The sequence below is a fragment of the Zalophus californianus genome, chromosome 8 (assembly GCF_009762305.2).
Source record: "Zalophus californianus isolate mZalCal1 chromosome 8, mZalCal1.pri.v2, whole genome shotgun sequence".
Lineage (NCBI taxonomy): Eukaryota > Metazoa > Chordata > Mammalia > Carnivora > Otariidae > Zalophus > Zalophus californianus.
The window spans coordinates 60,113,440-60,141,180 of record NC_045602.1 but is presented as its reverse complement, the minus strand read 5'-3'; the positions used below and the strand labels follow the sequence as shown (position 1 = coordinate 60,141,180).

The 27,741-nt window shown below is 40.1% G+C and overlaps 1 protein-coding gene across 4 annotated transcripts; it reads right to left on the bottom strand.

The window, feature by feature from the left end:
- Positions 1 to 4,404: 4,404 nt before the first annotated feature.
- On the bottom strand, positions 4,405 to 26,924 carry FAM161A (FAM161 centrosomal protein A). Of its 4 annotated transcripts, none has more exons than XM_027624320.1 (7): positions 26,640 to 26,923; positions 17,813 to 18,051; positions 14,462 to 15,625; positions 13,935 to 14,102; positions 12,042 to 12,141; positions 5,183 to 5,337; positions 4,405 to 4,749 (listed from the first exon to the last, which is right to left on the bottom strand). In XM_027624320.1, exons 1-7 carry the CDS (start codon positions 26,829 to 26,831, stop codon positions 4,611 to 4,613), a joined length of 2,157 nt encoding a protein of 718 aa, XP_027480121.1. In that variant the 5' UTR covers positions 26,832 to 26,923; the 3' UTR covers positions 4,405 to 4,610. The 4 variants fall into 4 exon arrangements, 3 of the variants coding, with proteins under 3 accessions (XP_027480121.1, XP_027480123.1, XP_027480122.1); XM_027624322.1 differs by lacking the exon at positions 26,640 to 26,923 and adding an exon at positions 20,082 to 20,197; XM_027624321.1 differs by lacking the exon at positions 13,935 to 14,102 and having other exon boundaries at positions 26,640 to 26,924.
- Positions 26,925 to 27,741: the final 817 nt, after the last annotated feature.

Below are 27,741 nucleotides of genomic sequence, written 5' to 3'. Positions count from 1 at the left end.
GATGTTAACTAAATTTAGTGTGGTAGTTATTTCACAATATATGGAGGTCATTATGCTGTATACCTTAAATTTATAGAGTGCTCAATGTCAACTTTATTGCAATAAAACTGGAAAAAAAAACCCTAAAAGAAATAAGGAAAAAATAACTAGAGTAAGGGGGCGCCTGGGTGGCTCAGATGGTTAAGCGTCTGCCTTCGGCTCAGGTCACTATCCCAGGACGCTGGGAGCGAGCCCCTCATCGGGCTTGCTGCTTGGCGGGGAGCCTGCTTCTCCCTCTCCCTCTAACATTCCCCGTTTGTGCTCTCTCACTCTCTCTGTCAAATAAATAAATAAAATCTTAAAAAAAAAAAACTAAAGTAGATATTCTAAATGTTAACATATCTGCTTTCATAGTTAGGAAATCTTAGAAACCATGGTTTTATTTTTTCATTTATTCAACCTATATTAGTTGCTAGACAGATTCTGAATATTGGGATTTTTTAAAAGTAGAATTTAAAAAACATACTGGGTATGTTTTTTAAATTCTGGGTATGTATACTGGGTTTTTTTCCCCTCTGTAGAAACAAACAAAAAAAAATTTTTTAAAGATTTTATTTATTTTACAGAGAGAGAGCACAAGCACGGGGAGAGGCAGAGGCAGAGGGAGAAGCAGACTCCCCGCTGAGCAGGGAGCCTGACATGGGGCTTGATCCCAGGACCCTGGAATCATGACCCGAGTCAAAGGCAGCCGCTTAACTGACTGAGCCACCCAGGCACCCCACAAAAAAATTTCTATAAAAGTTATACCTATAATTTTTCCAAAGGATGATACATATAAAGTGGCCAACCACAGGCCACATCAGCACAACTTATAAACTATAAGAATTGAGAATGCCTAGAGCATGTAGGACAAAGTAATCACTTTCTTTAGACCATAATATATTGACAAAGCTTTACTGACCAAAACTTCATTTCATAAAACCTTGTTTCCTTCTAAAACAACCACCAAGAACACACATCTATACATAGTCATATGAAGGTTGAGAAGGGTAAAAAAAAAATTTTCCGTAAACAGTAAGGCAATATTTTAAGGCTGATGATTTTTATTGCCTAGGTCTAAATGTTTTTTTTTTAAGATTTTATTTATTTATTTTTGATGGGGGGAGCATGAGTCGGGGGGGTGCAGGTGCAGAGGGAGAAGCAGACTCCCCGCTGAGCAGGGAGCCCGATGTGGGGTTTGATCCCAGGACCCTGAGATCATGACCTGAGCTGAAATCAAGAGTCAGCCGCTTAACCGACTGAGCCACCCAGGCACCCCTAGGTCTAAATGTTGAAATCTTTGCTACTCTCAAATTATTAGAAATAACTTAAAAATATTGTCCATGAAAATAATGCCTCTGAGGCATGTGAATTTGTTTTATTGTAAAGACTAAATGGAATAAAAGTAATTTCTAAAATTTTCTATCATATACATACATATACTTGTAGCTGCATATGCAGTATACATAATATATATTTTGTATATACTATATATTATATGAATATAAAAATTTAGCATATTTAGTATATTAAAGTTATTATAAGTATTATATAAGTTATTATCTATCTATATATATAAATCACTTAATCCTCCATTACCCAGATGATTTCTTCCGAAGAAATATGTGTTTGAAGCCACTAGGTAACCCAGTAATATTTTTCTTAGTTAAGGGGAAAAGAGCATAACCTTCTTCTTGATGCTAGGCTAATCATGAATAACAGACAACCCCGTAAGTGAAAAGAATTATGGAGCAAATTCTGATGATACAAATGCACAACATTTTCAGTTATCTACCACCTGAGAACTATATTTACAGTTTGGGGCGCCTGGGTGGCTCAGTCAGTTAAGCATCTGACTTCGGCTCAGATCATGATCTCAGGGTCCTGGGATTGAGGCCCGCATGGGGCTTTGAACTCAACGGGGAGTCTGCTTCTCCCTCTCCCTCTGCCTCTCCCCTGCTCATGCTCTCTCTCTCTCTCTCTCCCTAATAAATAAATATTTTTTTAAAAAGTGGTTCAAACATTATTTCTTTTTTTTTTTTTCAAAGTTATCTATTTATTTAAGAGAAAGACAGGGAGAGAGCATGGGGGAGCGGGTAGGGGGATGTGGAGGAAGGCAGAGGGAGAGGAAGAGAAAGAATCTCAAGCGGACTCCCTGGTGAGTGTGGAGCCCTAAGCGGGGCTCGATCCCATGACCCTGAGATAATGACCTGAGCCGACTGAGTCACCAAAGCGCCTCCAAATATTATTATTATTTTTTAATTCTTTTGGCATGGCAGGCTGCTAGCGTCGATGTCTTTTTTTTTTTTTTTAAGATTTTATTTATTTGTCAGAGAGAGAGCACAAACAGGGGGAGCGGCAGGCAGAGGCAGAGGGAGAAGCAGGCTCCCTGCAGAGCATGGGGAGCCCAATATGGGACTTGATCCCAGGACCCTGGGATCATGATCTGAGCCGAAGGCAGACGCTTAACCGGCTGAGCCACCCAGGCACCCCCAAATATTATCTCTAATACAATATTTAAATCACTTTGTATCTCACTGAAATACAAATATGGTTAGTTAACATTTCTTCAGGAATATTCTTTCTTCTGACACTAATCATTCAAATAGCCTAGTTTCCAAAGAGTTTTTTTCCATACATGATATCATCCAATCCTTCCTACAGCCACCCAAATAGTACTACTCCCATTTTTAGAGAAAAGAAAACTGAACATTGGTCCTAAAACCAAGTCCCACACTGTTCCCATGAAACTGAGAAGAGACAATGAGGAGTAAATCCTTGGAAGCAAGTGTTGTTTTAAATATTACAATTTGTGGATTGTATTTCACAGGCTTTCAATAAATTAGAAGGGAGATGATTTTAATCCCATGTGTACTCATTTTGAAATAATTATAATTAAAAACCATATGCATCTACTTACTCATCCAAGCCTTTATTAAGTACCTACCATATGCACAATCTGGTGCAAAATATTAAAGGAATACAAAGATGAATTTTAAAATGGTGCCAACTCTCAAAGAGTTTACAATCTCATTATAGTGACAAATAGTTTTAACACAAACTGTAGGAAGGAATTATAAGGAAACATGTGCCCTTGAGAAAAATCACCTTATTTCTTAATTTAAAGCATAAATTTCCAGCTGAGAAACACTGCTATTATAAAACACCTTAATTAGTTCATGCTCTTTAAAGGAAGTTGTTTTTAGAAAAGAAAATGTGTTATCCTATCACATCTTTATGTCTGGTTTGAATTTTTAAAACAAAAATTTGCTTAAGGAGGAAAAATGATAGATTCATACATCATGCGCAGAAAGACAAAATATGTCTGCAATAATGTATAAAAATTTGAGCACATCTGGGTCTACTATTAAAGAGTTAAATCTGAATTACTTTAGAGATTTGCCTCGGACAAGTTATTATGCACAATTTCATCATATATACAACGGTGTTGGTATTTACCCCCAATTAAGATTATAACTCAGATACTTATAATTACTTCTGTCATAATACAGAGGGTTAAAAAAAAACCTGGTATAAAAACTTTTCTAATAATTTACATATCAACAATAATTTGGAATAAAACTAGGGATAAAAAGAAAAAGTTATGATAGTGTGGATAATTTAACAGCAAACAGTGCAGAAATGAACACAAATTTTAAGTACTTATTTTTTTTCTATATTTTATTACTTTTTACAAAAATGGCTCAGATAAGAAACTTAAAATACCCAGTACGACAAGCGTGAGGATTCATTCTGTGAGATGTATTGCAGGGAAAAGAATGGGCAAATAGTATAATTTAAAGATGTTTATTGATTCAGACTTGCCAGAAAAATTTTTTCAAATGTATGGGTTAAAAGCTCCAGCGAAAGTTAAATCCAATAATCACAGTTGGCTGACTGTATGCAGACCTTCTGACCATGCTCTGCATTTGAAAAAATTTGAAATTGAAAATGAAAAAATTTTAGAGAAGCTAATACTTCTCTCTGCTCTCAATGCCATGCCATTTGTTTCCACCCCAAATAAGGAAGTAACATATACTTTTATAACTAATCAGTTTGTGACAACTATGATTCTCAAATGCTTTTTTAAAAAATACAAGTAAGGTCAAAGTTGCAAACCATATGGAGCGATTAAAAAACCTGACTAGGCAAAGCCTTACTCTAACTGACCCAACAGCCTTTCGGCTGGACTTGGCCTTTTCAGGCTACAGATGACTTTGCCCAAGAGCCCTGTTACCTATCGGAGGGCTCTCATGGATGTTCTTTTTTTTTTTTTTTTTTTTTAATAGTGTTTCTTTTTTTTTTTTTTAAGATTTTTTATTTATTTATTTGAGAGAGAGAGAATGAGAGACAGAGAGCATGAGAGGGAAGAGGGTCAGAGGGAGAAGCAGACTCCCCACTAAGCGGGGAGCCTGATGCGGGACTCGATCCCGGGACTCCAGGATCATGACCTGAGCCGAAGGCAGTCGCTTAACTGACTGAGCCACCCAGGCGCCCTCTCATGGATGTTCTTAACACCACAAGCACGGATGCTAAGGCCTGCGGCTGCCATTGACAGCACAGGCACAGACAGGTGACCCGCTGAGTCCGTGTTACCCGCTAACAGATTTCTCTTCTCTGCTCTCTTCATTGGTTTCCTCTTTTTCCTTGTAAGAATCCTGGCTGTTCGTATCAGTAAAATGATTTTCTTCCCCATTCTCTCTTTCTTCTATTTTTTCTTCTTCATCAAAGCTGGAGGAAGAAATTTATCAATCTTTCAAAGGAAAAATGATTTGGTTTAAAGGTCAACAAACCCCTTGCAACGTATGCCATCATGCAGTCTTCCTTCCTCAAGTGTATGAGCTCTGATTTATCAAGAAAACTCTACAAAAGTGCCAATTGGGAACTAATCTATTTCCAAACCTTGATTGACTCTTTAAACTTCATTTGAAAGCATCTTATTATTTACATCATTTATGTCAGTCAGAAAGTTAAATCATTCTGCTTTACTTTATCACCATGTAATATTTTGAATGTGCCACGTGTTAAAATATCAATGTTTTACAACAGTTCACATGCATTTTGTTAGGTTTAAAGATCTTTTAAAAATATAGGACAGAATTTTATGCTTTCTGGCAGGTAAGAATTTTTTCAAAGGTAAACCATTTAGACTCATATATGTTACCTTTCTTTATCTTCAGTGAAACTCTTCCTCTCTTGATTGCTGAAGTACTCAATTATTTTTCCACTTTGGCCTTTCTTTGAAACAAACTCATCAGACAGTCCTAGTGCTTTTAGGGTGTTAGAATAATGCTTTTCTGCTGCCATTCTTGCATTTTTCTATAGGAAAGACAAACCTTTTTAGAGGAGAACAAAAGACTTTAAATTTCCATTAAAAATGTATGGGTTAAAAGCTCCAGCGAAAGTTAAATCCAATAATCACAGTTGGCTGACTGTATGCAGACCTTCTGACCAGCAATCCCACTCCCAGGCATATACGCAGAGAAGCTCCTACATATGTGCCCGAAAAGACCTGTACCAAAATACTCGGGACAGTACTGTTTGTAAAACCCCAAACTGGAAACAACCCAAATATCTCTCAACAATAGGATGAATAGTGGTCTATTCATACAACAGAATAAAATAAAGCAATGACAATGAATGAACTCTAGTTGTACATGACAATATGGATGGATCTCATGAACATACTACTAAGCAAAAGAAGCAAAACACAAGAGAATACATATAGTATGTATGATTCATTTACATAAAGTCCCCAAATGGGTAAAACCAAACTATACTGTGTAGGGATAGGTACATAGGATGGTAAAACTGCAAAACACAAACAACAATACTAACAAAAACAAGGAACTACTAATTTCAAAGATTAGAATGGTGGTTACCTCTAGGGGAGTGGGAGAGGGTTTTGATCTGTCAAGGGCACAAAGGGTTTCTGGGGTGCTGGCAATGTTCTGTTTGTTAACCTAGGTAGTAGCCACATGAGTTTTGGCCTATAGTTTATTCTTTACACTATACCTGTTTTATATACTTTTTAAAAAATACACTTTTATGACTGTTGAAGACTATCTGGAAAAATCAGGGAGAAAATAAGTTTGTGAGTTGTCAGAGGGTTCTTTTAGTTTATGTACCTACTGTAATTTTTATTCTTTACATGCCATATCTCTAATCCATCAAAGATGATAAATTCATCATTGTTGTTATCTTTACTCTGGAGGAATCAATGGATACAGCAAAAAGAACAAGAATTTAGAACTCGGTTCAAGTCTCCAGAATGTTGTTTCCTGACTTTGGGACCTGTGAAATTGTGATGACCCTCTCATACCTGAAGCAAGACAGGAGTCATCACAGTTCCTGAGAAAATGGGCTTTCCAGGGTCACAGGATAACTGGGGTTCACACTAGTGCCTCAGCTTTAGTCACCTTTTACCTCCTATGAGTATAGGGCCAAGAATTGCCATCTGGACTTCCAGCTGAAGCAAGGTGACTTGGAATGGGCCAGTTCCAGTCCACCAATGGCACCCATATTGGAAAGGGTGTGGGAGAGCACCCAGTGTCACCCCCAGATTTAACAAATAAGGAAACCAAAACACTCCCCACTGCCACTAAGGTTAAGCAGTTTGCTTAAGGTCACAAGGATAGTGAGTGGCAGAACCAAGTCTCTTGACCATTTCCTGGGTCTTTCCCACTGCACCATGCTGCTTTCTCTAAGTAGTACTGCTCATCCCGGAGTTCGAAGGTAGCTTAAACCTGACTTCAGCAATGCAGGTGTCAGATGTTTATTTGCCTAACCTAGAGACTCCAGCATAATGAGGGACTATAGCATCTAGTGTTCCACGGGAGAAACCAAAATAGCAAAGACTGATTACAATGGATAAACTATCACCAGTGATTTCCTGATGCTCTGGAAAACTGAAAACACACTCAAACTGTTGCTAAAATGCACCCACTATGAATAAAAATGATTTTTAGAAAAGTTAATAAAAATGCATCCAGAGGGGCGCCTGGGTGCCTCAGTCAGTTAAGCGTCTGCCTTTGGCTCAGGTCATGATCCTAGGGTCCTGGGATCGAGTCTGGCATCAGGCTCCCTGCTCAGCGGGGAATCTGCTTCTCCCTCTCCCCTGCTCGTGTTCTCTCTCACTCTCTCTCTCTCTCAAGTAAATAAATAAAATCTTAAAAAAAAAATGCATCCAGAAGCTATGAACACCAACACACAAGCCTTGAGGACCTGAAAGTCATGGCAAAGTGAGAAGATAAGAACTATGCCCCAAAGATGGTAAAGCAGAATAAAGAAACCCCAAACCTAACTCTAAATGCATTAAGAACAGTATATTCTGATGCAAGCAAATTAAATATAAAAGAAATTAAAATGCCGAAGTCAGTGCTCATAAGTCTTCATTTGAATTTGCTTTAGAATTTAGAATCTACTCAATTAGTAAACCCTGTGATTTCCAAGAAACAGGACAACATGGTTTGTTCTGTCCCGGGTCAGAGGCTTACTCTGCTAGAGGGTAACTCAACAGCAGCAAGATCACAATTAATACTAATAAATGGATAATACACAAAGTTGTGAGTGTATGTATTAAATAACAGCTATTAATTAGTAGCAATAGTCACAGAAAACAGACTGCAAGAAAAAACTGCACTAAAAAAAAAAAAGAAAAACTGCACTAATTTATGTTAACAAAACCAAAGCAATGGTGAGTCACTGCCAGTCACTCTATACATAGAATTACCTTTTAATATTTTATATCAAAGTGAATAGTATATAATTATTCTTAATTGAAATAAACATTTCCTCCTTGCATTTTACCATGCAAAGAATTGCACAGACTATGAGATAAGAGGAACAATTAAAATAACTGTATGGGGGCGCCTGGTGGCTCAGTCGGTTAAGCAGCTGCCTTCGGCTCAGATCATGATCCCGGGGTCCTGGGATCAAGTCCCACATCGGGCTCCCTGCTCGCCGGGAAGCCTGCTTCTCCCTCTCCTTCTGCCTACCGCTCCCCCCTGCTTGCATTCTCTCTCTGACAAATAAATAAAATCTTAAAAAAAAAATAAAACAAAATAACTATGATTATTTTATTTTACTATCAAAGATCACAAAAAAATTAGTGTTGCTTCTTCAGGAAACCAAAATAACATGCAATGATGAAAGTTTGTCTATAATCAGTGCCCTCATTTGAAGAGGGAAAATTACTTATTTTTCATAACTATAAGTTTCATTTATAGTAATTCTTTCACTTATTCAATTACTGAATACTTCTTTTGTAACAAGTCCTCATGGGAGGTAAGGGGGGTATATATGGAGAGAGAAAAGTGATTTTGGAAAAGGGACCAGCGTATGTGAGGGCCAGAAGTGGCAAAAGTAGAAGTCAGCTGTGAAACTGACCTATGTTTTCAACATTTAAAATTTCTCTAGGGGTTTAATTTCACACACGCTGCTTATTTTGCCTCACTTTCTCTGGTGCTTGGAAGCAGGAATTCACAGCAAGGCACAACTGCTTACTCAGGCTGAGACTCATCACTAACAGGTCAGCTCAGCGCTCTCACCCCCGGCTAATCCCAGAAAAAAAACAAGAGGTCATTATCCTGGCTAATTTGATCTTGACAGTTCAGTTTTGGTTCAACAAATGTTTATTAACATCTCCTCTGTGCCAGACATTATCCTAGGTGCTAGGTATTGGGAATACAAAGATTTGACCACAACCTTTAAAAGTAACTAGCTAGAAGGGAACAGAGATCCTGAAACAGCTAATGCCCACACAGTGCAGCAAGAGTGAAGACAGAGGTATGCAGAGGGTAATGAAAAACACAGGAAATGGCACCCAATCCAACCTGGGAAACAATGCAAGTGATTTTATACAAAGACTTGAAAGATCAGGAGGAAAAACAGGAAGAGGCTCTAAGAGTGTTCAGAAATAGCATGAATAAAGATTTCAAGTTTGAAACTAGTAGTCTGGTACGGTCTGAAAGTAAAGGGTGTCCATGGTGGGGAGGTTGGGGGAGTGCTGTGGTTGAATAATTTGGTTTAGAATTTAGAATCTACTCAATTAGAGGTTAACAGGGATCAGAGTGTAGAGAGGTCTATACACTATGCTAAGACTCACAGAGTTATCTTCTGGGAGAAAGCTGGACAGCTTAATCTTAAGTGTTTGGAAGCAGACTGACTTGGGTCCAATCTTAGTTCCATTATTGACTAACTGTAAACCTTACTAGTTACTTACCTTCTTTGAACTTCAGCTTTTTCCTCTGTAATACAGGAATACCCACTTTGAAGTATTGTTTGAAGAAGTCAGTGACAAGACCTCTTGATACCATTCATTGAAAATGAGAACGAGTAGAATCAGTGAAAATGCATGACTGTCACTGTTACCAGAGGTTATTTACTACCTACCCAGGATTAACATTTTGGCAAGGGAACAGGAACGGTCAGGTGAAAATATAATGGGTGGCTTTGCAAAGAGCAAGGCCGGAAAAACCAGTCAAACCATTACAACAACTCAGAGAGGACATAATAGAGGCTTCACATAGCATTTCACCATCAGGAATAGAGAAAGACAGATCCAAAAATTATTTGGGAAGAAAACTTGTCAGGTCTCTCAGTGGCAACTGAAAGAGGTAGGAAAAGTGGTTCCCAGTCACCAAAATTGTGGCCCAACAAAAACAGGAAATCAAAGAGGAAGATCTAGTTTGAGGCAAGATGAATGTAAGATGTCTGTGGGAAGTCTGCGTAGATATAACCACCAGACAAACAGACATAAGAGCCTGCAGTTGGGAGCAGGAAATAACTACTTTGAGCTAAAAGTCAATCACTTTCTGCTAGGTTAATACAGAATTTTTCTGTATTTTTCCCTCTAAAGTTGAAACTAAGATACTAAAAAAAGAAACCCACCCTTTACAATGAAAAGCATCACATAAAATTATATCTAAATCTGTAAGTAAAGGGTTCCCATAACTTTGAGAGATTGAATATATAAATTCACCTATAATACCTGTCCCTGTCCTCAGCGCATTATTGAGAAGGGCTGTCCTATAATGCTGGCAGGAAGCTCCAAATGCAACAGCTTGAAATTCCCAGCATAGCACCTGTAACCTCCAGTGATTCTATTGTTAAGCCATGTCACCCACAAGAACACCTCCCTTGTGAGTACAAAGAAGATGATGCGAAATGGACAGGTAGGTATCTCTTAGGATAAGATTGTAAAACTGACTATAAATTTAGTAAAATCAGGACTCACTGTCCATAGGACCAAATTATTTTCCCAATGAAAAGGAATTCCTTTCAGCAGTTGTAGGTAAGAATGAAAATTATAGACTCACTTAAAAAAAAACGATCAACATGGGTTAGCCTGGTGATGGGTATTAAAGAGGGCACATTCTGCGTGGAGCACTGGGTGTTATGCACAAACAATGAATTATGGAACACTACATCAAAAACTAATGATGTAATGTATGGTGATTAACATAACAATAAAAATTTAAAAAAAAACGATCAACAAAATGAAAAGGCAACCTACTGAATGGAGGAAATATTTACAAATGATATATCTGATAAGGGGTTAATATCCAAAATATATAAAGAACTCATTCAAGTCAATAGCAAAAAAACAAATAATCCAATTTAAAATGGGCAAAGGATCTGAACAGACATCTTTCCAAAGAAGATATTCAAATGGCCAACAGGTACATGCAAAGGTGCTCAACATCACTAATCATCAGGGAAATGCAAATCAAAACCACAATGAGGTATCACCTCACACTTGTTAGAATGGCTCGTATCAAAAAGACAAGAGACAACAAATGCTATACTAGTGAGGATGTGGAGAAAATGGGACCCTTGTGCACTGCTGGTAGGAATGTAAAATAGAACGGCCGTTATGGAAAACAGTATGGAGGTTTCTCAAAAAGTTAAAAACAGAAATACGATACAATCCAGCCATATCCAACTTCTGGGTATTTATCTGAAGGAAACAAAATCACTATGTTGAAGAGATATCTGCACCCCCACATTCACTGAAGCATTATTTATAATAGCCAAGCATTATTTATAATAGCCAAGATGTAAGTATCCATCAAAAGATGAATGGGTAAAGAAAATTGGTATATGGGCAAAGGAATACTATTCAGCCATAAAAAAGGAAGTCCTGCCATATGCAACGATATGGATAGACTTTGAGGACTTCATGCTAAGTGAAGTAAGTCAGACAAGGGAGACAAATGCTATAGATCTCACTTATATGTGGAATCTAAAAACAGAAACAAAACAAACTCACAGAGAAACAGATCATATTTGTGGTTACCAGGGGAATTGGATGAAGGTGGTCAAAGGTATAAACCTCTAATTATAAGATAAATAAACACTGGGAATGTAATGTACAACGTGATGACTGTAGTTAATATCACTATATGGCATATTTGAAAGTTGCTAAAAGAGTAATCCTAAAAGCTCAGATTTTAGTAAATCCTAAAAGTTTGGTATCTATATGACATGTGGGCTATTAACTAAACTTATGGTAGTAATTGTTTTGTCATATATGTATGTCAAGTCACATGCTATACATCTTAAATTTACAGTGCTCTAAGTCAGTTATATCTCAATAAAACTGAAAAAAAAAACCTGGCAGAAATAAATCTGATTCCATTAACATTTTGTTTCATTTTTTAATTCTTCAAGGACTTCCAAATCATATCATGAAAACTCACCTTAATATATGGCTAAGTTGGTACTAAAAAAAAAAAAAAAAAAAGACCAGCCACGAAAAACAGGTTGTGAAACTATTATTTTGACTATGACTGCATTAGCAGCATGTTCTGTATCAAGCTGCCATGCTGCCTCAACAAGATTTGATGTTCAGATTTAAGCACAAACTTCCTGGACTGATTTGATGAAGCTGTCACAGAAACGATAATATGTCTCAATAAATTATATAACATATAAGAAAAATAGACTGTAAGTTAGGAGCTAGAGATGTTAAAAAAAAAAAAAGAAGCTGACTGTAGCTCTTAAATTCCAACAAACACAACCTGAGCAACTCTTTCAAATAGTAGTGGCCTGTGTTTTAATTTTTCTTCTCTTTCTTCTAGTTCTCGTCGGTACTCTCTCATCCTTTCCTTTTCACTTTTTCTAAAATCAAATAGAAGGAATGGAATTTTAAAAAGAAATAATAACTTACATATATAACAATTAGCTTAGATGACAAATCAGAAATGAAATTACGAGCACGGCTTACAATTTACCACAATTCCTTTCCTAGACTGGTAAATTTTTATGGAATGCAGAAAAAAAACCCTAGGTTGTGAGAGTACACATTTTACATCCTGGGAACAGTCTGGATACTCTGATGTTTCTGAAATTTTTAAGACATAATGTATTAAAAACGCTTTAAACTGGCTTGGAGAGATGAATAAATGCCCTCTTGACTCAATTTTAAGTGCAGAAAACCAAGAAAATTTAGTCCAAATTAGATATCTTCTCTTTAAGGAATTTCTTCTGAAAAACAAGACCCTGCTCTTCTTTTTCCCCCTAAATGAGATCTCCCATAGGTTGGTGGCAAAGTTAATTAAATGGGAGGAGGTCAGGGGAAAATAGGGAGTAAGGGAATAGAATGTAGAGAGGAAAAGGAACCAAAACACATAAATTCACAGTAAATGTACTTACTATTTGCACAAGATCCTATAATGATTAAAATATGCTTTTTCCTCTATGTAAAACATACTAACTCTACTAAGATAATAAGATTTCATGGATTAGAGAAAATAATTGTACTATAGAAAGATAATTATGTTTAATTATACACAAAATTGGTATTATGAAAAATTCAGTTTACTTTCTTAGGGTGAATAGTATATTTCTAAAAAATTTTTGTTCAAGTCCATCAAATTTCTCCATCATGAATTACACTGATATACATTATAAGGAATATAAACATAATATACATTATAAAGGAATATACTTATTATAAATACTATGTATTTAAAAAGGAATACTCATAATTAAAAGCAAATATAAATTTGGGGGGTTACTTATAAATCAGATTAAAAATTAATAAATCATATTACTTACCCAGCTTTGGGGGAGATATTTTCCTACTTAAACATTAACAATTTTACAGAAAAATGTTCCTCTGGAACACTGGTTTTCAAACTTTGTACTACAGAATTCCAGTGTTCTGTGAAGGGGTTCTGCAAATATTTTTATTTATATTATATTTATTTATATTAAAACTGCAATGAAATGCAACATACACCACTAAACACTGATACATGTGTTAATTGACACATCACATAATTGGTGTTAATTGACATCAATGTGTTAATTTGCGATATCAGATTTCATGCAGACCTTAGAACAAAGGTCTTTGACAGATCTCTTTGTGGAAGAATATTCTGAGATTACATGGCAAACTATTAAAAAAGAGCTTTATCTGTATGAATCAAGATTTTTCAATGTTAACTATACTGGAATTAAAATAAAAAACTTAAAAAAAGATTTTTCTCAATATTGTACTGTACAATCAAAAATAGTATAAAGAAGGGGCCTGTGGCTGGCTCAATCAGTAGAGCATAGAACTCTTGGTCTCAGGTCATGTCACGTTCAGGCCCCACATTGGGCATGGAGCCTACTTAAAAAAAAAATAGTATAAAGAAAAAGAAAAGATTACATACTGACATGCAGTTACCCAACTATTAACTATGGCCACGATATAAAACGTTTCTGTTCATCAACACGGCATTATGATCCTCACCATGAGGTGAGGTGAGTGTGAATGTATACACGTGTGTACGTCGAGTGTAAGTGATAGCAACTTGAACCCAGAAACTAAAATACTAATTAATCTGTTCACATATTATATTCCCTGATTAAAAAAGAAAGTTTGAAAACCAATGGTCTAGAAGTTCAGGATTCTTTTATGGTACCTGAGAGATTTGACTCTGGATTTAGACATTTGAGCTAAACTTTGATGTGAGTCATAAGCCTTAGCCCGGATTGTCAGGAGTTTCTGCAACTCTTTCATTCTTTGCTTCTGCTTAGTTAGGATCCGATTTCTCTCTTCTTCCAACATTTTCTTTTCCTCAAGTGATCTCCTGAGGGCAACAAACTAAGGCTTAGTTCCCTTTAAGCCAATGAGAATGTTGTTTAGCAAAGATTTAACATGGGAAAATACAAACGTTGAAAAAAGGCAACCTTTTGAGAAGGCTCTGACTTGTGAAACAGGAAATCAACAGGCTAACTAATCTTTTCTATCCCTCACGATTCATAAACTGGAAAATACATTCATTTCTTAGAAGGACACCCTCTGGCAAAATGCTCTATCTAATATAGTAAAATATATTAGCAAATATAATTTCTTCATATTTTCAAATTGACCAGCATAAAATCAATAGAGCTACAAACACTGTTTTAGCAACCATGAGTCAGCTGGTACTACATCCTAGTCATTTACCTCGTGGCTTGTGCTCGGCCTCTAGAAGATACTGTGGGCATTGGAGGGTTGCAGTTACAAGGCACAGGCTTTGCACTTGCACTTCTTCCTGATGACTTGTGCCTTGGAGACAGATTAGGCCACGTTTCTTCTAAATGTTCTACATCTGCTGCAATGTCTGCCAACATTTTCTCTCTTTTAGTGGATGCATTGGAAGCCGCATGAAAATCAGATGGCTCACGGCCGGTTAGGAGTTTTGAACACTTCTGTTCTGAGAGGTGTTTCTGGTATCTCTCAGGAAGGCCTTCAAAATCAGCAGTCTGGCATCTGAACTTGTGTTTACACTTCAACTTTTCAGCCTGTTCAGGATATTTGAGCTTCCTCAGAGCGCAGCTTCTGTGACCTGACCTAGAAGGCAGAGGGGATGAATTCTGTAGAAGCTCTTGGGCTCTCAGCTGTGTCATAATGTCTCTAGAGAGCTCTTCTTCTTTTAACTTTTCATTGGAGGTTGAGCCATAAGTAGATCGAGGTACAGGTCTGGCCTTAAATTGATTTGTTTTCTTTTTAGACTTACACAAGTCTCTCAACTGCTTTTCCCGGATTGCTCGCTTCTGTTCCTCCCTTGCAATAAACTTAAATGGCTTTTGTGAGGCCAAAAGAGCTGCTTTGGTTTTTTCCTTCAAACATCTCCTGCGTTCTTCATTTTGCTTGACTATGTCATGATAAAGGGGGAGAAAGACGAATGCAGGAACTGGATTGGCTCGGAATTTTTTCTTACACTCTGATTCTTCTTCTTGTTCTTTGAGCAGCTGGCGTACCATTTCAATATCTGATTTGGATTTCATGTTCTCTTCTTTTTTCCTCTGTTCCCTAATCATCATTTGAAAAGGCTCAGGTACTGTAATCTTTGGCACCCATTCTCTTCGTTTCTTCTTTGTTTTTTCAACTGCTGGGAAATCAGCATCTTTACACTGAATATAATCTTCAACAGAGAAGTTTGTCCACATGTTGTTGATAAGTTCTTTAGCATAGCTCATCATCCTCTTTTTCTCAGGATACTCTTTTTCTGAGTTGGGCAACTCATCTTCAGAGGAAGACATAATCAAGGAGGAACACTGTCCTAAATCAGGTTCTGAAAATGATGTCATTAACGAGATAGGGTGATAGTTTTTTTCTGATTCAGACCTAAAAGAAAAGAATAATTAAGTTACACTCTCAGTTGCGTGTGACCAAATATAAAAATTAAGAACTATAAAATCAAGATATAATTAGTTAGAAGATAGGAGCTGGGTAGATAGGCCTTATAATTATCACTTTTATTTAGAATAGAGCTAAGAGATGCCTATAAATTATCTAATTCAACTCCCTCTTTTTACAGGGGAACCTGAGGCAACAGAGGTTCCTTGTGGCTAAGCTCTACTAAATTCCCCACATGTTTTCCAGAGTCACCATCTTAAAACATACATCTCGTCATGTCACTCCCCTTCTTGAAACTTTTCTATGATTTGCCATTGTAACAAAGTCTAGATTATAAAGTCCTTCAAGACTAGACCCTGTCTGCGGCGCCTGGGTGGCTCAGTCAGTTAAGTGTCTGCCTTTGGCTCAGGTCAGGATCCCAGGGTCCTGAGCTCAAGCCCCATGTCAGGCTCCCTGCTCAGTGGGGAATCTGCTTCTCCTCCTCCCTCTCCCTCTGACTCTACCCCGAGCTTGTGCTGTCTCTTGCTCACTCTTTCTCTCTCCAATAAATAAATAAATAAATAAATCTTAAAAAAAAAAAAGACTAGTCCCTGTTTACCTTTCCTGTTTCACCTCTTGCCCCTCTCTACCTCCAGTTACCAATCGTAAGTCATATCCAACCACAGGAAGTTCCTCTCATACACCATGATTTCTCATGCCACCATGCCTCTGCACACATGGTTTCTGTTGCCTAGAAGCCCACTCCTTGCTTCCTGCATCTGCTACAGCTACTCCTCCTTTAATACTGAACTTGGATATGACAGTTCCATAGAAAATTCCTGCCTGCATCCCTCTACCAACACCATGACATGATTGATCCATTGCTTCTTCCTCTGTCGCCAAAACACTGTTACATCATGTTGTATCACAATTTTTGGCTATCAGCTAGTCTTTGAGCTCCTTAAGGGCATCTTGATTTTTTTTTAAAAGATTTTATTTATCTATTTGACAGAGAGAGACACAGCGAGAAGGGAACACAAGCAGCGGGGAGTGGGAGAGGGAGAAGCAGGCCTCCCGCTGAGCAGGGAGCCCGATGTGGGGCTCGATCCCAGCACCCTGGGATCATGATCTGAGCCGAAGGCAGACGCTTAACGCCTGAGCCACCCAGCACCCTGGGCATCTTGATTTTTGACTCCTCAGTGCCCAGGCAACTTCTGGCACACAGGAGATGCACAATTAGCACTGACCAACTGGATGAGTTAAGGGACCTGCCTCAAGTTTCAAAACAAAGAGTTCATAGCAGAAATGGGTCCAGAAATTACAGACTCTTTTGAAAACCTGAATCAGATTTATATCTTAGTCCTGAACTCTTTGTGTGTGTGTGTATGTGTGTGTGTGTGTGTGTGTGTGTGTGTGTGTAGTATAATTTATTTACTTACTTACTTATTTATTTTTTTGAGTATCAGAAACGGGAAAGTTTATCAAAGCAAAAAGTACACTCTTGAGATACAAGAGCGGGAGCACTCAAGAGAGAGAGCTGTACCTGCACTTTATATTTTTAATGAGCTCATGTTTTTTGTTGCCGTTGTTTTGTTTTGTTTTATAAGCTCCATGCCTAGCATGGAGCCCAACACGGGGCTTGAACTCACAACCCAGAGATCAAGACCTGAGTTGAAATCAAGGATAGGATGCTTAACTGACTGAGCCACCCAGGTGCCCCTGAACTCATGTTAATCCACATAATATAAAGGGTTTTAAAATTAAATTTTAATATTTATCATTTAAAAATGGCCCAGACTAGGGGCACCTGGTTGGCTCAGCTGGTAGAGCATGCAACTCTTGATCTCGGGTTTTAAGTTCAAGCCCACATTAGGTGTAGAGACTATTTAAAAATAAAATCTTTAAAAAAATAAAAATAAATAAAAATTTAAAAATGGCCCAGACTAAATATGTTGATACATATCTATAGTTCTATGAGTGGCAGGTCAGAGAGAAAAGACTAAATGACCACCAAATGACTCTCAAAACAAGAAGCCATTGGTGGGTAAGCCATCACACATTTCGAATAAAATCCAACCTCTGTATATCATTAAAAGTACAAAGGGATAGTTGAGAGAAAATATTCTGAAATAGTTTTGTTCTGCACTTTTAAGAATACATTTTACAGCCCACAAATAACGTTATGTACAAACTCACCTGGAAGAGACACTAGAAGCTTCTTCCCTGATGATCACTGGCTGAACTTCTTTTAAATTTAATTTATTCTGGTACATCTTCTCTAACTTTGACATAGTTTCCAAGTGGGCAGCTTTCAGCTCTTCTAGCTTCCTAAAATACTCTTCATTAGAGTGGTATATATCAGAAAATTCCACAAAGTCCTCAATGCTTATATGTGTTTGTTCATCCACCTCAGAAATGTTGGTGTTAAAATCAGCCTGGTAAGAGGAAAAAAACCTGTCATATGGTGTTTAGAACTGAAAGACAAATTAAATTGACACCAATTCCCAATGCTGCTTCTTAAAGTGTACACTTAATTTGGTTATACGTTCCTTGTAGGCTACATACACATAATGGATTATAAGTTACTTGTGAACTATGTACAATGTCAAGGGCCCCAACCAAGAGCGCAGGTGGCCAGGCCATAGCCAACAGGAACGTTGAAGGATGTGAGCAGAGGAGTGACATAGTAATGCTCAGAAGGAGTCTTCTCGTAGCAAGCGGGAAAGAGTGAAGGAAGGTAAGTTTGGCAGTAGTTAATGGGCTATTGCAAAGGCCTGAGTTAGAGATATTAAAGGCAAAATGAAGGGAGCAATGCCAGGGACAAAAGCAAGGAGGCTGCCTTGGGAGATTTAGGAGGCTGAAGTATCAGCTTGATAATGGCTTCGGTTGTGGGCAAGAAAGTAAAAAGATTTCTGTTTGGGAGTGCTGTCTAGGTAGATGGTGGTGCTGCCATGCATCAATATAGGAATACAGTGGAAAAGAGTGTTTTAGGGAAAGGAAACTAATCTCTGTCTTAGACACACTGAGTTTGAAGGGATAATAGGGCAGCTAGATGTCCAGGAAATGGGGAGGAGGAGGGGGGAATGTATGTGGAGAGCTGGTAATAAGGCTGGGCTGGAGAGGGAGACATGGCATGTACCAGTGCACACAGAAGTGACAGGTACAGCTTTGGACATGGATAAGGTTGACTAGGGAGAATGAAGCAACGAAAGATGAAAACCTGACGATGGGGCGCCTGGGTGGCTCAGATGGTTAGGTGTCTGCCTTCGGCTCAGGTCATGATCCCGGGGTCCTGGGATCGAGTCCTGCATCGGGCTCCCTTCTTAGCAGGGAGGCTGCTTCTCCCTCTCCTGCTCCCCCTGCTTGTGCTCTGTGTGTGTGTGTGTGTGTGTGTGTGTGTGTGTTAAATAAATAAATAAAATCTTAAAAAAAAAAAAAAGAAAACCTGAGGATGGAAATGCTGGCAAACACCAACATTTAAATAAGCAGGGAGAGGGGCACCTGGGTGGCTCAGTCAGTTAAGCGTCTGTCTTCAGCTCAGGTCATGATCCCAGGCTCCTGGGATCGAGCCCCACATCGGGCTCCCTGCTCAGTGGGGAGCCTGCCTCTCCCTCTATCTGCTGCTCCCCCTGCTTGTGCTCTCTCTGTCAAATAAATAAAATCTGAAAAAAAAAAAAAGCAGGGAGAGGAGCACTGATATGAAGGAGAAAGTGGTCAGGAGAGATACAAAGACGAAGTGACAAGGGCATTCAAACAAAAGGAGCTTTAGTTTCGTTTGAGTTTGGAAGATAAAGGAAGGCTTCCTGGAGGAGGTGATTATTTGAGATGAGTCAAAGAATGGAAGAATCTGGGGGGTCAAGAAAGAGTGTGGGGGGGCACCTGGGTGGCTCAGTTGGTTAAGCGACTGCCTTCGGCTCAGGTCATGATCCTGGAGTCCCGGGATCGAGTCCCACATCGGGCTCCCTGCTCGGCAGGGAGTCTGCTTCTCCCTCTGACCCTCTTGCCTCTCGTGCTCTCTATCTCTCATTCTCCCTCTCTCAAATAAATAAATAAAATCTTTAAAAAAAAAAGAAAGAGTGTAGGGGGCAAAAGGAAAAGTATACTTCAGATAAACTACCAGATTAAGCTAAATGACATTAGTAAAAGCAGAAGGGACGGACAATATGGTGGGGAGCAAGGTGCACAAAGTTGCAGGATAAGAGGAGAGTAAAATGCATAAAGCAATGTGGGGAGCAAGCAGGAAGTGGTTCCCATCTCTCATTTAACTACTGGCTCCTAACCACTCACCGGTTACCTGGTTTCAGCTTTCTTATAACCCTTCAATAAGGAACACCCATATGGAAGTTAAGTAACTTTTCAGTTTGGAGCATTGTCATGCCTTGGGAGAAAGATTACAGGCATGGTGTCAGCATTCTCATTCAAGCCTAGGTTCTGCCCTTCTTAGCCATTCGACATGGGCACTTACCTTCTGAACATCAATTTTATGACACGTAAAGTAGGTGCGCCAGGTGTTAAACTATTGTCTCTTGGCTTCAATGCCATCCATCTAGCCCCTGCTATGTGATGCTGGGGATGGGATTCTGCAGAGTGTTTCTGCTTTGCCAGCTGTTCCCCATTAGGCTCTGCCAAAGGTAAGACTAGAGGGAAACTGCAAGGCTGGAAGAGAAAGGGACTTTATTCCTTCCTGTTAGTTCTCTGTCTGCTTGAGTCTCCCCAGCAACGGTTCTTCCCCGGGGCAGCAGCAGTTCCTTCTAGAAGCAGCAGCTGCTTCCAGTTTGCGGTTTTTCCAATGCTCACAGAATCAGCAAAACCATCTCAGGACTTTTGCACTTGCTGTTCCCTCTCCCTGGGATGCTCTTCCTCCAGATATTTGCACGGCCCACTTCTCACTCCTTCAGGTCTTAATGAAATGTTATCTTCTTGGGAGCGCCTGGGTGGCTCAGTCATTAAGTGCCTTCGGCTCAGGTCATGATCCCAGGGTCCTGGGTTCAAGCCCCGCATCGGGCTCCCTGCTCAGCAGGAAGCCTGCTTCTCCCTCTCCTACTCCCCCTGCCTGTGTTCCCTCTCTCTGTCAAAATAAATAAATAAAATCTTAAAAAAAAAATGTTATCTCCTCAATAAGGTCTTCACTGACTACCTGATTTGAATTACCTCTCCCCCCACTCGTTGTCAGCCACCCTTTTCTGCTTTATTTTTTTCATAAGTACTCACCACCAACTGACATTCTACATGACTTTACTTATTTGTGTATTGTATGCCTGTTCCTACCAAAAAGGAAGTGTCACAAAGACAAGGATTTGTCTGCTTTGTTCATGGCTGTGTTCCCAGTGCCTAGAAAGCTCTTGGCCAATGGCAAATACTCAAGAAATATTTGTTGGATGAATGAATATAAGCTAAAAAAAATATTAAGTTTCCACAGGGGGAAGAAGATAGGTATTCCCTCACAGAGGACTGAATCTTTTGAAGAAATACTGGCTGCCCTAAAGAGCTATATTCTACTCAGTATTAAGGAAAGGGATTATTTTCCAAAAACTACAATTAAAACCAGGAGGATATTCCAAAGAACTATTTTTGGCAAAAGCATCCGTACGCTCTTCATTCATTCTTTTAGAACATCACTTAAAAGGAGGCCTTATAACAATCATTTTCACAAAAAGGATAAAATGTACTTGGACCTGGAAAAACTATTTGAAAAAGTTATAGAAGGATGAGCAGCTTCTGACGAGATGGCGCAGGTATCAAAAAACTTAGGCACTGACTTTTGCACAGTTTCCATTCCATTTCAGCTTAATACTTTTAATTTTTCAGATAAAGTGATCTCTCAGTGTTTTATCTAAAACAGGTGAATGGTTAATAAGCAACTTCCAATTCTAATGTCATCTTTAATTATATCCACACAGAAGAAAATATTTAGTAAATCAAATAACATAGGCCGACATTATTTTCCAAGAACCTAAAATAGCACCCTTTCCCTTTAATTGTCAGCTTTCTATGGAATGTTGTACATGTAGCCACCAGATTAGAGGATAATCTTCCCTAGATCGGCTTGACCCATTTAGATAATGACTCCTTCCAGCACATGTCGCTTCATTAGTAACCAGCACTCATTATTATTATATGTGTTCTTGTCTATGTAGTATCATCGGCAGTTCTGGAATTTTTATTTAAAAACTTCTTTGCATTGAAAAGATTTCTAAGGAATAAGGTAGATATACATATACTAACATGGATAAACCCAATAAATGTAAGAGAAAATACAAGCTGCAGAATAACATGTATATATAAAATGTGACCATATATTAAAATATTATGTATACAGGAAACAGAAAAAAACCCAGAAGACTATATATTGGTTTCAAAACAGTGGCTACCAGTGGCGGGGAGTGGGGGGGTGTCAGATTTTCTTTTTGGGTGGAGAAGTGTTAAAAAGGACCTGGGCCTTATTCGTAGCATTTGAAATTTTGTAAGATTTTAAGTAATCTCTACACCCAAAATGGGCTCAAACTCACAACCCCGAGATCAAGAGTCACATATTCTACTGACTGAGCCAGCCAGGCACCCTTGTAGCATTTGAAATTTTATTTTATTTATTTATTTTTAAAGATTTTATCTATTTGACAGAGAGAGACACAGCACAAGCAGGGGGAGTGGGAGAGGGAGAAGCAGGCTTCCCGCTGAGCAGGGAGCCCGATGTGGGACTGAATCCCAGGACCCTGGGATCACGACCTGAGCCGAAGGCAGATGCTTAACAACTGAGCCACCTAGGCGCCCCTCTCTACCTGACTATTGAACACTAGTTCTTTTTTTTTTTTTAAGATTTATTTATTTTAGAGAGAGTGTGAGTGTAAGTGAGTTGGGGAGGAGCAGAGGGAGAAGGAGAGAATCTCAAGCAGCCTCCCTGCTGAGTCTAAGAGTCAGACACTCTACTGACTAAGCCACCCAGGAATCTTTTTTTTTTTTATTAAAAATGTATATATTTTTAAGTAGGCTCCACACCCAACGTGGTGCCTGAACTCAGGACTCTGAGATCAAAAGTCCCATGCTCCACCTACTGAGCCAGCCAGACACCCCTTAAAAGTTAGGTTCTTCAGAGTTCTATATTAGGCCCTTTCTCTTCTTTCTCTACACTCTCTCCATAAACGACTTCATCCATTCCCATTGTCTTAAAAATGCCGGACACTCCCAGATAGAAGTCTATAGTCCAGACCCCAGGACTACAGTTTCATAGGCCCAACTCCTTCCTACATATTTCCACTTGGTAGTTTTACAGGCATCTCAAATTTACCATGTTCAAAACTGAAACCCTGCGGCACCTGGGTGGCAAAGTTGGTTGAGCGTCTGACTCTTGTTTTGGCTCAGGTCCTAATCTCCGAGTTGTGAGATCAAGCCCCGCTTCGGCTTCGTGCACAGTGTGGAGTCTGCTTGAGATTCTCTCTCCCTCTCCCTCTCCCCCTCCTGCTCATGCTCTCTAAAATAAATAAATAAATCTTTAAAAGAAAAAACAAACAAAAAACCCCCCCCCCAAAACTGAAACCCTGACTCCCACCCAGCTTGTAAACCTATTCCTCCCCAAGTTATCCCCAATTCAGTAAATGGCATTACTTTTCATACAGCTGGTCAAACCAGAAAACAGGGAGTGAACATGCTTGATTTCTTCCTCTTCCTTGGCCTTCGCATCCAATCTAACAGTAAGTCCTATCCATTCTAAAGAAATCTGTCTGCTTCTTGCCACCTCTCCTGAACTAGGACCAAGACACCACCACTGGCCCCTGAATTACTGCAACAGCCTCCTAACCAATTTCCTTCCTTCTGCTTTGTCAAAGTCTCCAACCATTCTCCACAGAGCCATCAGTCATCTTTTAAAAATGTAAACAGAAACATGTCAGATCTCTTAAAAGTTTTCAAGGACCTCCTGCTGTACCTGTACCAACAATAACACTACAACCCTTACCTTGATCTTAAAGGTCATGAATGATCTGGCCCAGCTAACCTCTCCAACCTCGTCTCCTTCTCCAACACCTTCCTCTCTCCCCCACCTTCTCTCTTTTCAGATCCTCAATCACACAAAGCAATTTCTCTTCCTATCTTAGGTCTTCTGCACATGCTGTTCCCTCTGCCTGGAATGTTTCTTCTACCCCTAGTCTTCAAATAGTTGCTCTTTCTCATCTACCAGGCATCGACTTAAATGTTAATTCATTTAAGTAGGTTCCTGGCTACTTCTTTTTTTAATCATAGAAACCTGTTCATTCCTTTCCCAGCATTTCTCATCTTATAATCATTTGACTATTCATTTTGTATTATCTAACTTCCCCACCGGACTGGAAGCTTTGTGACTATGTCTGCTTCACCCACAACTGAATGAACAGTCAGTAACTAGCACTTAATAACTGCTTGATATTTGTTGAAAAAGGTTACCCCATTAGGAAAGTCAGTGAAACTTTAACTGTGAATTAAAGAATATTGCTTTACCCATGTTATCATCAACCACATAACAAGGCCTATGGAGTGCTATCTTCAACTGAGGCTAGATTCAAGGAACATGCCTCAGAGCCCAGTATGGGCTGTGTTCAAGAGGGGGATGGGGTTGGCTTTGACAAACCAAAGGATCCAAAGGAGCCTACTGTGACAGTTGGTTCTCTAATCAGTCTTTTTATTCTTTTTTTTAAGTAGGCTCCATGCTTAGCGTGGAGCCCAGGGTGGAGCCCAGCATGGAGCCCAGCGTGGGGTTTGAATTCACAACCCTGAGATCAAGACCTGAGATCAAGGCCTGAGCTGAAATCAGGAGTCGGACACTTAACCAACTGAGCCACCCAGGCGCCCCTCTAATCAGTCTTGTATGGTGCATATAGTATCTGAGCTTACTACATTTTATAGATGACAAAGTTGAGACAAATTAATCTTTAAAAAACAAGGTAGAGGGGCGCCTGGGTGGCTCAGTCAGTTAAGCGGCTGCCTTCGGCTCAGGTCATGATCCCAGGGTCCTGTGATCGAGCCCCGCTTCGGGCTCCCTGCTCAGCAGGGAGCCTGCTTCTCCATCTCCCCACTGCCTGCAGCTCTGCCTACTTGTGCTCTCTCTCTCTGTCAAATAAAATCTTTAAAAAATAATAAAATAAAAAATAAAAAAATAAAAATCAAGTTAGAGACCCAAGACAAACTGTGAAGAAGACAAGCTTGGCTCCTGCACCCTTTCCTGCCTTTTCAGGGCTTCTTCCTCTAACCAGTACCCTCTATCAGGTCTACTGTGGCAGCTCATCCAGGTTTGCTTGTGGATCCTCCAAATGTGGTAAGTCTTAGAACAGTGTCAAACCCATAAGACTTAGCTCCCTTTTGTTCGCTTGGTAGGATCCTGTTCCTTTAAAACTAGGTTATCAGATAAACTAATGTCTCCTAAGGTACTAAATTTCTAATACAAATTTGCAGTTTAGCAGGGCACTCTGGAAGTATGCCTGCCACTACAGAAATGACGGACTCCTATAGCGCAGCAAGCCAAAGGAGATTTATTTAATCTTTGGGTGAGTTGTTCAAATGACAGTCTCACTGGCAGTTATTATTATTATGAATTTATATAAACTGTTCTTTAGATATGACACACATTTTCTCATTTGGTTCTCCTAATATCCCGGTGAGACAAGAGAGACATTTATTACAGTTCTTTTACATATAAGGAAACTGAGATGAAGAAAGTTACATCTTAATATCACCTGGCAAATGGCAGAGAATGGATCCTAACCCAGGACTCCAAATCCTCTTCCTCCATTCAAATCTTTTTCCTGTATCACTTTGCCTCCTTTGTCGGGTACTGAGATTTGGGTTGTGGAGAAACTTTATCATGAATGAAACTGTTCCCAGGACTCTGACCCTGGTTCATGTTCAGGGTCTCAATCTGCCTTACTCTGGAGGACCTCAAGGTGTTTGTCTGTTGGTGAAATACCATAAAAGGGTTGCTACAGATTTTCTCATTAACAGTCTTAGTGTAAAAAGGTTAGAATTCCAAAACATCCAATGATTTTATTAGCCACAGACCACAGTGTTTTGTATCAGAGAAGCTTTGGACAAATGATATTAAGAACCTTTAACTGAGGGGCGCCTGGGTGGCTCAGCTGGTTAAGCATCTGCCTTCAGCTCAGGTCATGATTCCGGGGTCCTGGGATCAAGCCCCGCTTCCGGCTCCCTGCTCAGCGGGGAGTCTGTTTCTCCCTCTCCGTCTGCCTGTAGCTCTCCTTGCTTGTGCTCTCTGTCAAATAAATAAAATCTTAAAAAAAAAAAAAAAAGAATCCTTAACTGGGGGTAAGGAGGTTTGTATCTGCACACTGCTAGTTAAAATTCACTGTTCCCATCTTTTAAGTAAATAGAGTAGATGGCAGACTCAGCCCTCTACCTGATGGGCAGGTGTTCACGACACTGAAAATTGCCGACATTTGACACTGAAAATTGATCCGTGAAAAGGCTTTCTCACCCTGAAGAGTCGTTTAGGAAACTGGAACCTCAGTAATTTGCTTCTCTGCATGTGTGTATGATCTGCCCACTGAACTCTTAAACGATTTTAAACACCGCCTCTCATGTACAATGTTGTGTTAAAATGCACTAATAACCAAGACTTGAAGGTGACAATAAACCACACCCGACAGCACAGTTGATTCACCTGAGTTTTAGGGGCTACCCACTATGGGGTATATCGACATCAGTTTTCCCCAAGTTGAAAAGAAAAAGCAGTAACTACTTCCAACAGATGCTGGAGCAAAAGGAGTAAACTTCTGTACTTTATACTCTCTAGAAATAAATGCTCTCCAAGAAATTTTTACAATCTCTTTGTTAAAAATTAAAAGATTTTCCAACGCCTCGGTTTTGAGTATCTTCCGTGGGGGCAGAGAGAAGGTGGTGGGCCAGGTTTACTGGGTAGGGAGGAGCTGGACAGGGCGCCGCGTTTCCTAGCCGGTCCCTCAGCCCAGCGGCGACGCAGACCAGCCTTCAGCCAGCACCCGGCGGACACCCAGCCCCAGCCTACGTCCCGCCCCTGCATTACCCGCGCCCGCGCCGGCAACACCGCCTTCTTCTCTTCTTCCTCCTCCTCTAAGGTCGCAGCCGCCGCCCCCGCCGCCAGGGCCTCTAAAAGGTCTTCGCGTTCGTACTGGGCGACCTGCGCTCCGGTGCTGGGATTTTCCGGGGTTTGGAGACTGGAGGCCTCCAGCTTCGCCGCTCGGTGCGAGGCGGCCATCAGCGCGCCGCCGAGGCCTGAGCGCCCGCGCCGGCCCGGGGCGGGGAAGCTGGCGCCGACTCAGGCCACCCGGCGGCTCCTGGCTTAGGGCGGGCGGTTACTAGGGGCCTAGTAACTAGGGACGCTACAGGGGCCGCAAGGGGCCAAAAAGCACTCAAACTCCCTTCTGGCCGCGGGAAACCGGAGATGGGCGCTTCCTGGATAGTGGGAGTGAGTACTGAATCTTTGCTGGTTTAGAGGGTTGGCGAGCAGAACAGGGCATCTCTGCGCCAACTTCGCGCCTCACCGCCTAAACGCACACTTCTCACATTATACCAGTGAAACAACTCGCTTTGTAGAAAAAAAGCGCATTTTCATTCATTGAAATAACACGTTTGTTGAAGGCGGCGGCAGAGGAAAGCAGGAGATGCTATTGTGTGGAGATCTCAGAAACAGTGGCATAGTTTGCATCTGTTACCTAACATGGCTCCCCCGGGAGCCAGAGAATGGGAAGGAGTGAGGTATATTCTATTTTGATTGACTTGAGAGCTCGCAGGAATCAACCAACCCGAAGGAGGCTGCTAGTTATCGCACGCGGTTTTTTTCTTAGTTTGACCAATAATAGCCCAGAGTTGGGTGGAGCCTGGCCCACCCACCTGTGAGTGACACTGCCGGTGTATGAACCGGGGTTTTGCAGGTTGGGTTCATCAACTTTATAGTGGTGGGGTTGAAGGGTGCAAGCGCCCGACAGTAACCACAGACACACCCTATCTCCACCTCACCCTATCAACAGCTCCCCACTCAGGATTTGGGCGTTTCAAATGGCGCCTTCCCTCTATGCCATGTGGCTGTGGTGCAGTCTCAGCCACCTGCTACCTAAATCCCTACTCCCTCAGGCTGAGGCTGCCCTCACCCTCTCCTTCATACCCTT